The sequence below is a fragment of the Pieris rapae genome, chromosome 10, assembly GCF_905147795.1.
Source record: "Pieris rapae chromosome 10, ilPieRapa1.1, whole genome shotgun sequence".
Classification (NCBI taxonomy): domain Eukaryota; kingdom Metazoa; phylum Arthropoda; class Insecta; order Lepidoptera; family Pieridae; genus Pieris; species Pieris rapae.
In genome coordinates this window covers 6633773-6645349 of record NC_059518.1, presented here as the reverse complement: position 1 = coordinate 6645349, position 11577 = coordinate 6633773, and the positions used below count along the sequence as shown (strand labels likewise).

The window sequence follows — 11577 nt, the reverse complement described above, 5'->3', positions numbered from 1 at the left end:
TAAAGTTACACTTACATTAGTAAATTGTATTTTTTATTTATTGATAATAGTTTCTGCTTTGTGTCGTATATAGAAATGATTTTTTTATCTGTTTATGTGGGTCTGAGTTATAAGTAAACTTTTGTGAAGGGTCTCCTTTGCCCAAACGTAGTTAGAAAATCCTGACGCCCAGTGAAATTTCCCTTCTACTCACCCCCCACCGATAGTAATCATAGTATTATCAGCGGCCATGAAAAGCGAGCTGGCGTGTGTAGTCTTGGAGTCACCATCTTTGTTTTCTACCGCACCGACCCACGGATATTTAGCTCGGACTGGATGCAAACTGGAAATATGTAAGTTTTTACTAACCCTCCGCCTATGGTGATCATTTTGGAGTCTGCCGCCATAAAAAGTTCGGAGCCGTGAGCTACTCGTTGGTCTTCTTTGCCATCTCCGGCCGAACACCCAACCCATGGGTATTTTGCGCGCTCAGGGTAAAGGCTGAAAGCGAATGATCGCGTCACACACAACAGAAAGGTGTTGCCAGTCATTTTCAATTCTATTTTAGTTCTGAACGTTTTAAATGATATAAATATAGCGCGAAGTGCGCAGGTTGCCCGACCAAAGATAAATAATATTTTTAAAATGCCAAAGTTGTTTGATAGAAAAAAATTGAATGGAAAATTCCTTGGCGAATCCAAAGTAATGTAAACAGAACATTGTTTACTTTGAGCTACGTTTTTGATTTTGATACTCTGTGTATAGAATACCTCATTATATTTTATTGTCTTTTTTCTTAACTGGCAACATCTAATTACAACCAAACACAAAATTAAAATGCAAATACATTGTTAATATTCAAATTATTCCACTTATTATGTATGATATGTTTTTCCTATGTGTGTCATTAATAAAACCTTTTAAATATTTAGTATTATAAAGCAGAGAAAAGAGTATGTACAATTTAAGATAAGCAAGACAAATAAATAAGGCAAGCAAAATAGTGCAAAAAAATATAGTGCGTAAAAACCCAACGCGCGGAAGAACTGAAACTTCGTAATGTGGAAAAGAAAATAGGAAGTACTCACTTTCACTCCATCTCTTTCTATTACAGGAGCGTTAAACGTTTAACGCAACCTTGGTGGAAGTCGCATTAGAAGTTTCACTTCAAGTGCATACAAGTAAAGCATGCAACATATTGATCAATGAAAAAGCAAAGCCTTTACCCGAAGAGCAAAATAAAATATTGCCTTAATTAATTACTTCATAGCGGCAAATAATAAATACTAATAGACAATTTATGGCGACGACTAAAATGTCAGCCATAGAGAGTCAGCAAAGAAATATAAAAGGTGTTAGATAGTATATTGAAATGTTAAAAAATTAAGAAAACTGCAAGAGATTGTTCAAATTTCGACGAACGATGGTATCGAGTATATTCTCGACAAGAAATATATTGCTGACGAAGAAAACATAGCATACATTTCTCGCCGTTTTCCAAAGTCTCGGCATTTAATTTTTGCAGAAAAATACTCTTATGTAAGTATAAAAAACCCCGCTCCGTATAGCATATTTATCCAAAATTTAAACAATAACATTAATTAATTAATTACCCTAATGTCATCTTTATCATTTTATCGCTATGATAATTGGATAAACTATTTTCAAAGATTATAAGTATTATCTAGCCAACATCTAATACAAAATCAAATTTAGCTACATTTGTCAGAAATTATTTAAGACAAAAATATATTTGTTTTTAATTATTTAACATTCATAACTAATAGTGACTTTTTAAGGTCTAGCCTAGTTTTATAGCCCCGTGTACCTGAATAGGAAAGTCTCGCCAGTTCCAAAGTAGGCCTGTCTGTTTCCTCTTTCGTCCTTCTGATTCCTCTCGAACCATCTTGTCGAGCAGTACGCACCAAATACCTGAAATGTACAATATAGAAGAATAGAAAATAACTGCAAATCATACATAATTTATATTCGAATATAATTTATTACGTCAGAAAGGTATAATTAAATGCGATCTATTTTAAGATGCTTTACCATCAATAACTAAAAGATGTATTTAAGTATTTGAATTATATACTTCAAGTATGCAACAGACAACTGTTTTTTACCTATTAGTTATAATAATAATAGTTAAAATAATAATAATGACAAAACAAAACACGCTCTTAAACAATAGACGAATTGACAGAGATTAACTTAACTATCTTTTGAAAGTATGTAAATGCCGCTAACCTCTTTTGTATATGAAACAATCTATTGTAAGTTTTTTTATGTTTTAAACAATTAATTATATTTAAAAAGCGTTCCGTAGATGCCCAAGCACAATGCGGGTGTACATACCTCGTTGTTACATGTCTTGATCATCAGCAGTGTTGGTTCGTGATGTTCAACCCTCACATAGAAAGTGGTCAGTGAACATCCATGCTCCTCAGTGGTGTATAACAGCACAGGCTGGTACATCGTTATACGGACAGGCAGCCATGACCACAGTGTGAACAGCTGGAATTTTTTCCATGCCCAAGTATTTGTTATACTGACGACTGTGTGAATGAGTCTTATCCAGAAAACCTCGTCAAATCTTATATTCAATTAATATCTTCAATATACTAAAATTTTGTCATGTACATTAAACATGATCTCTCTTTATAAGAGAGATATATATATATATATATATATATATATATATATATAACTGCAGTTTTCTGAAAACTCGCATTCGCAGTATTAGCAACGAAATAATCCTTCTATGAAATGTAAGAGAATGCTCCAAAACAAAACGAGGGTTTCTATATGACTAAATAAACCCTTTCTCACAGTCATTTAAAATATAAAATACACTATTTAAAGGTATAAAAGGCTACAATCTAGCTATTTAACTAATAAATATTAAACTGCATTGAAATAATAAATATCAACAAATATACTTGACTATATAAACATTGATATAACTACCATTTCTACAAAATGATTATGATTTATAAATAAATTATTGTTAAAATTGAGTTTCATTTACCTATTTATAAAATATTCACTATTAAAAAAAACGCGTTAAATGATTTAATATTAAATCAAATTTGATAAATATTTAGGAATAGGAATTTTGTCATATCTTTTAATTAACTTAAGTAATTATTTAAAACACATAGACGGCACATAATTAGTCTTGTAAGTTTAGTGACGGTGCCAAGTGGTTTTGTGAAACATCTAAACATTAAACTATACTATACAACAAACATGCAATAGGAGACACTTTGACCATAACACTACAGTGCAGACCTAAAAAATATCATGTCTAACGTGTTGGGTATCCAAATTACCAGTAGTAAATGCTACGCCTCGTAGATATTTCCAAAGAAATGTAATCCGGTAATCCATTGAAAACTTTACTAATGATTATTATTACTGACTGGTATATTAAACTGCGTATGTTGACCAACGTTCTACCACTTTGTGGCTCTAACAAAAATATGTTACGGTCGGCGTGAAGTTATATTGCTAAATTAATTGCTTGGAAATGGTCACGATTGCTTAAGCTACTCCCAATTTCCATACAATTATATATTATGACACGGTACGCCGCCAACATAATACTTTTATTTAGAGCCCATAAGCTAAAAAGTAAAACTATATAAACTATAACTACCTAAAAAGTTACTAAATTAGGTATAAAATACGACAATTTACCGACTTTAAAGAAAATTCGAACTCGTTAATTTAAAATCGGTTTCGATAAATACATAAATAGTTTCCTATGTTTACGACTAATTTCAATACGCAAGCAGCCGATATGATCCTACATTGTGTCAAGGTTAAAATGACTCCAAGTGAATGAAATAGCCTAGCATGTTAAAGGACAGTGAGAAATTATAAAAAAATTATGGTTATGTTTTAATGTGAGGCGGTGTCATCTATTACCCTTGAGTGACATCATTCTCTCTTCAAAATGAAATAAAGATAATGCATATATTTAAATAAATGTTGTAATAGGTCTGAAATGAGAATAAAATGTCTGAGTCTAAGATCCTTATAGGGATTATTTAGGTGTAATCGCGCTAATGTTTCTTATATATTATTCACGAATACATAACAAACAAAAAAATAAAACTCTCGTCGCATAACTATGGAATAAATGTTATCGTATTTACACTATTATATTACACGCTCCAATATAATCAGTATTTTATGACCGTGTTTTTCATTGAATTGTTTTGCATTTAGAAGCGTGATATCGTCTATATATAGGAAAATATAAATTAGTCCATTATACAGGATCACCGAATTGAGTCTCACAGCTTAAATTTTATATTTTTCCGGGGATAAATATACTATTTGGAATTACTTTAAAATAATGACAAAAATAAAGCAACATTTAGAGTTATCAGACGGCGATAACACGTTTTACGTTAACGGATAAGGTAAAAAAAAACATTCAAACAAATATTTTGAAGAGAGAAATTTCGATTAATTTGCCACCACATCTACACCCGAAATTAGTGATACCCTATTCAAACCTTCTGTCTGAGGTCTGAAGAATGCTGCTGCTGATCGCTGAACACCGCATTAGGGAATGGGAACCACAGGGCCAGGTGAGAGGACCTTGGACTCTGCAAATACTTTCGGTGATCATGACTGTCTACGGGGTCAATGACTTTGACCGTAAACATAGAAATATTGTTTGGAAAAGACCAAGAATTACCGAAATATGAAATACATTTTACCAACTGGATAATTGTAAAATAATATAGGTTGAGTTCTCTGTTTACGGCCACGACAGACGAGAGTGATAATATCTAATTTGGTGTGTAGATGAAGTGTATGTTTGGCTTTGTAACGAATTAATCAAGCTTAAATAAATAGCCTACCAAAACATTGAAATTCATAAACATAAAACTCGGGCCGCCATGCATTGGTGGATCAGATTTTATGCAATATCATTACAATGTTTCAGTGCCTAGACTCTAGAGCTTATATTCATCGTTATTATTTCCTACGGCCAAGATAAGGAATCGTGTAATAAAATCTGACCCGACCACCACGCACACAAAAATGCCAACAAAAAAAATCGAAATACTTCGAAGCGATCTTGTCACGTTCGTAACAAGCGACGTTTTAAAACACCTAGTGTCAAGCGGTGCATACATCGAGTACGTCGCAAGCTTACGCGACAAAACTACGTCTTACTTCACTCTGGTCTAGAATCTGCGACTTGATCGCTTGTATTGGGTAAACGCCCATCGAAAGGGCGCGCGGGCCCGGCGAATGTGAGCCCTAACGGAAAATCGTCACAATGTTAGCGCTCAATCATGCCGAATACCTAGAACCTAATGTTAAATCAAAAGCACCCTGCATCGAGAACGCATGCCCATGTTCAAAACCTTTCAATCGTCACACACACACAAACATTGAATAAAACAATATAAAACAAATCCATTCAAAGCCAATGAGAATGAACTTCAATTGACTGTAACTGTTTTTCGATGATTTCGTGTTGTGTACACACTGATATAACAAATACATAATTTCGCTACACGGATCGGAACATAACATAAACTGGATTCGTTGGGAGAGGACAGGAGCTATCTTACAAGAAATATAATTCATCGAATTTGTATCTTTCGATGTAATTGAAGTTAGTCGTGTTAGAAACTTATTCGAATGATATAAAGCCAAAGCCACGCCTATTATCTTGTACAATACCATCTGTTTGCACGTTTCCTCAGACATTTTCTGCAAACCAAGTAATACACATATACATAATATAATGTAAATATTGCACATCACTATAAAATTTAGTGTAGTTATAATACTTAATATACATATATAATATAGAAATTAACATTTTTAATGTAATATTAGAGAATATAAATTTTAACATAATTTTGTCATAACCCACCACCAAAATAACAATACAACATTATGTTGTATACAGAAAATAACTTGTATTAAATATTATCATATTTAAAATTTCTCCTAAAAAATTATACTAGTATCTGCAAAGTATCAATACTATTAACATGACTTACCTCGCGTATAGTTAGAGTGTGCGACATCATCTGGATATTGACCTGTGATTGGCTGGTGGGAAGATTATCCGACGACCGTGACCGGACAAGCCGATTTCCCGTGATGACCTGCTTCGACTTGAGCGTCATTTCCGTCTTGATGAACACCCTAGATATGTACTGCGAACTGAAATTGAAAATATTTTAAAAATATATTAAAACATATCAAATGTAAATATGATACATATGAGTTAAAAAACTTCTTTAACGATAGCTGACAAGCACTCGGAATAAAATCGAAACAAGTTGGCAAACAAAATGTACGTATATACTTAAAAAAATATTGAAACAGAGATTAAAGACAACAAAATCATATTTTAATTCTCGACATTCTAGCCAAAGATGTATGTCCATTATCCAATTTTATAAAATTTGATGTTTTTTTGTTAGAAAAATAACTAACCTGAGCGCTCTAATACTAAAAGCAGTACGTAAAAGCTTGGTAGGAGAGGCTGGCATGTTCCTACAAAATTTATCGATGGCGTGGTCTACGCCATTCTTCGTCGCTTCAGCATACCATTCCGAATTCTGATTGGTGCTGTGTTTGTGGAAGAGTATCAAGATCGCTAGTGCCACTCTATAGAACACCTGGAACATTGGAAATAATAAATTCAATACTAACAAACTCGTAAGAAAAGCGTTTATTTTTTACGTGCGAGCCTCAACTGTTACTAAAAAATCAATATTACGACACACCAAAACCTCAAAATCGACAAAGGCTCATTCACATAAATATAAATAGGGCACAATCAAGAGCTGGGACCAAGGCTTAAGCTAAATTTTTTTATTATATAATAATAAGTACAAATGTTATGTATTAGTAATAGAGCTAAGCCTACCACGGCCACACTTTTGGTTGCGTTTATTGCTTTGTATTAAAGTGCATTATAACAATAATTTATTTTACCTCGTGTACTTCGTAAATGATGAATAGTTCCTTTTTAACAGAACTTAAATACTATTTTGTGTTCTTCAACAAACTTCACTACAAATCTAGACTACAAGTGGGCACTGTTTTAAAAACGCACTTTTTTTAAATAACAGAATAGTTTACCTTCAGCCCCTCATGGAAGAAGCAATCCAGCACTCTGACGAGATGAGGAAAAGGCAGTGCTGCCAGTATCCACCACTGCCAGTCTGCATAGATCCTTTCCGGCCCGATGGCGCCCGACAGCCTCAAGAGATGTTGCGCGGCCGACTTCTGCAACCAAGCGCGGTGTGCTGTACGGAAACCTTGCCTAATCACTCGGCAGTTTTGTCAATAACACCACCTTACAGACAATTAATAGATGCCTTTTTAAACCATTATGTGCTCTTTGAAGTGTAAGTTCTTTAGGTATGAGGGTAATTTTTTACGGATTAAACAACACGAAAATGGGCAGCGTTTTTGTCGAAGAAAAAGGAGAGAGCGATTGAGAGAGAGTGAGAAACAAAGATCGAGATAAAACACGCTATTGGTTGATGTATTCGTTTAGTAGTTACATGTTATAACTTTAAATGGCAATTCTGTCGCATAACGTCTTGTGCAGTAATCGCAGATTATTTATTCATTTATATTATGATAAGCACCACGTATATAGTGTGTAAACATTGTGAATATAGATATACAAATACATTTAGTGATCATATATTGGTACATTATGATTGGGGTTTTTATTAATAATTACGTTTCACTTCTGACATGAGTACTTTTTCAAATCTTGACATGACATTAAAAAAATTGTAATTATTAAGCAGTAAGAACTCAAATTCTTTAATGACTTTTTGTATTTGATTTATATAATATCTTAAATTCTTTAAATACTACTTCACATTATTTACGCAGACCTAATCGATGTATACGGTTGTTTCCATTATTGAACACAAGTCATTGACCCATAATATTTCACACACAGATAATTTCCAACCTTTTGTGCCTTATCAAGTGTCTTGGACGTCAATTGTAGACATATCCCGAGCAAGACAGATGTTTGTTACAAACACGTGATACGAAACGTGACTTGTTATCTTAAATGTCACACTAATTGATGATTAATTTCGGCATACATAAAAGGGGTAGCTGTTAAACAGTAATTATAGCATTTCAATTGTATATAATTACCATATTTATAAATTATTTAAAATAAATGAAAACAATATTTTCGGAAATAATGCCTATATATTAAGAATTTAGATACAGCTTTTTGGCTCACTAGTTGAGGTTTTTTCTTGTAGAATTTTACATGCGTATTTGGCTTTACCAATACTCTGTGACCCACATGTAGTTTTTTTTTAAATTCAAGACGTAGAAATGTATATACCAGAGCTAAAAAACTACATGCCATTTCAAGGTATATTGCTCCGTCAAAGTTTTACTATGGCGCTATATCAGTAAATGAATTGAGACTAGAGATCTTAGGTGTCAAAATTGGAAGAGACCTGGCAGTCGTAAGGAACCACGAAGTTAAATTACTTAATACGCTTGTGAAGCAATCTGACTAACTATTTAATACAGTGTATGAGATGAACGCATTTTATTAACTCGTACCTGTGGATTGTGAACTAATCGATACCTTAGTAAATTCCGCTAGCAAACAAAGCTCGCATGTAGGCTATATTGGGGCACGTACACTTTATGAGGTACTCAGTCACGCGATGTCCTTTATACGAGTATGCAAAGAAAGCTATCAAGAATTTTTACTACAATAACAAATTCTAACAGCAACTAAAACCAAATTGTTAGTCTAACTATAACTACACATGGATAAAATCTGAAATAAATAAGTTATTATTAAACAATCCTGGTCACTCCTTTACTTCACCTACTAGGACTTAAAAGACGTCTTATAAGTCTTTAATATGATATTAACTTAAATTTCTTTCGTAGCAAATCTGTTGTAGAGTAAGCGAAATATATATTAAGACAAAGTTTACCAGTAAATAACACAGCCACATATAATAATATGTGATCCGGCATATGAGCAGACTGATTGACAGCATTACATTAATCAAATAAATGTTAACACTGTCGGTTGTATATAAACATTTCTTTTTAATTTTAAACGGATATAAATGTTTACTTAATGTATAATACTAGTTAAATTAATACCGTCCAAACTGCTTTATTACTGTCTGACTTATTTTATTACTAGTAAAAGGCGTAGTTTATGATTCAAGAATTGTACGCAGTTTATAATGAATTACATCATTTTATGACAACACATGAGCAAGAGATCTGTCATCAAGCTATTGATGGTCTTTGGTAAAATAGGGCATATGATTACTAAAATTAAACTTTATTTTAAGTAAGTTTAAGTCAAATTTACTAACACTGTTGCACCAGTAATGTCATGCAATTTCAATTGAAATATATACAATAGGACCTTCCAAAAACTAATTTATTAAAAAACTGAATCAAAATCATTAAATACTAATACTAATGTCTGCATAAATTCCAGGTTTATTTTGAATTAAATTGTTATACTAAATCTGTCTGTAATATCACGAATAATACTTGCATTTTTGAGTTAGGTCTAAATTTATATAATTTAACATATAGTTATATAGATACTACAGACAGATAAATGTGAAATAGCAATTGTTTATACGTTTTATTTGTACCAATTAATACAAAGTCTTTGGCTCAATGTTGTTTTCTAGTATATAAATCCAAACTTACGGCATGTTTCTTAGCGATTTGCATGACAGTTTTCCATGTGACCTCATTCAGCAGTTTCGTCTGAGTGATGAACATCTTCTCCTTCGATGCGACCAAACTCGCCATGCAGTGGTAGCATTCTTCCTCTGAAATTATATGTATTTAAATATATATAACATTTTAGTAGAGATAAACAGTGTGAAACATCTTACATAAGGCTTTTCCTCTGAAAGGAAATTTTTGGAAAATATTTAATTGTCTTGGGTGGTAATCTTATCTAATTAAATAATCCAAATGTATTTTTTATAATGCGACATTTTAAAAGGTTTTAGTCATAACAAGAATTTGTTATGAGTAAAACTGGCTTATTACTATTAAAAACATCAAACATAGCAGACGAAAATTACTCAAAACATCCATATTGCCTACGCCTTTAATATTTTATTTCATAAATAGTTTTACACTTACATAATTTCCAGCAAATATTTGTGTTTCAAAAAGACTGGTCATAATCGATATGATACCTTTAACATTGCTATATGTTGTATTAACATCAGTAATTCATGATATTCGGTAGCCGCAAGTCACAGAAATAGCGTAATTTGAAAAGACGATAGCGCAAAGTTTCATAAGTTCAAAACGTTAATCGTTCAATAGCATATGCAGTGATCCTTTCAACACAGTTATGTTCACTGATATAGCTTACCTTGACCGTAATACAGTAAGCCTGATTCTCTTATTAAAAGCTCCGTAGCACGTGACTAGCTGCACACATGTGTGTTTATTGAATTTTGTATTATATTGCGATTGCTTGTTTTTTAATTTAGGCATGTTACATTTCATACAACAACTGACGGAAAAAGAGGAATTTAATAAAGTTATGTGAGTTAGAATTAAAAAAATATCCTATTCAACCTAAAAAGTAAATATGTACAAGAAATCATTAGGGAGATTTTTGTTCTTGACAGTTAGTTAACCCTTAATTGACACGAGTGTACAATAAGTAATATACTTTACAGACGAAACACAAAGTAAAAAAATATATGTGATTACATAACAGAAATACAAGAAATTTACTAACTACTATAGGCACTAACAAATAATATAACTTTTGCCAGCTCACTCAACGGACAATGAAAAACGTCCATTTACCTATGTATTTCGTTAAGTTAATACACCGACATAAAAGTGGCCCAACAATATATTTTGGGAGACCTAGAAATATATATTTAAAAAAAACAATACGAACATTTTAACACAACTTATTTAATCGATCATATATCATGAATTACAATTACTAATTATAATCCACGAAATATATAACATTAATTGAATCTTAGTTTAAATTAATAAACTGAATGACATAATTAACAAGGCCATGTAATGAAGCCGTCAATTTAAACAATTTAGACGAAAAATATCGCGGCTTCACGCGCCATAATGAACTAATTAAAATCTCGGTGATGCAGAATTTTTATTTACACAATATATGCTTATACCACATGACCGATTTCAAACAATAGCGTAACAAGGTTTTCATACATATCGAGCGATATTAACAATCCGATTAATAATTGTTTGGTTTTAGTTTCCATGACGCAAGTGGCTTTAGTGGGTAATAGGTACTTATCGCACTGGTACTACCTTCGACAGCTTGTGATGCGCAAATTTCATTTACAAAAAGACCCGTATTATACATTATTTTACTTGTTGTTTTGCATGAAACATTGGAAAACACCATCAAAGTTGTGGTATGCCAATATCATATTGGCAGTTCGAAGAGTTTTGTTTCGACTTTGAGAGTGGCAGAAAGTGGAATTAATTTAAATTAACAATAAACAGACTAGGCAAGTAATGAAATGCCATCGAACGAAGTCATTT

General features: G+C 32.3%; 1 protein-coding gene across 5 annotated transcripts in view; it reads right to left on the bottom strand.

Moving 5' to 3' along the window:
• LOC110992324 (GTPase-activating protein skywalker) overlaps positions 1-11577 on the bottom strand; it is a 65775-nt gene that overhangs the window by 2685 nt on the left and 51513 nt on the right. Inside the window, exons 6-14 of one of the 5 annotated variants that reach the window (XM_045629882.1) lie at positions 9718-9842; positions 7114-7260; positions 6463-6647; positions 6021-6186; positions 5695-5724; positions 5179-5265; positions 2338-2496; positions 1808-1911; positions 349-480 (exon numbers count right to left, since the gene is read on the bottom strand). In XM_045629882.1, coding sequence (XP_045485838.1) covers positions 349-480; positions 1808-1911; positions 2338-2496; positions 5179-5265; positions 5695-5724; positions 6021-6186; positions 6463-6647; positions 7114-7260; positions 9718-9842 — 1135 coding nt within the window. Of the gene's footprint in view, positions 1-348; positions 481-1807; positions 1912-2337; positions 2497-4508; positions 4602-5178; positions 5266-5694; positions 5725-6020; positions 6187-6462; positions 6648-7113; positions 7261-9717; positions 9843-11577 lie in introns of all 5 variants that reach the window. The other 4 variants (XM_045629879.1, XM_045629878.1, XM_045629880.1 and 1 more) reach the window with 4 other exon arrangements.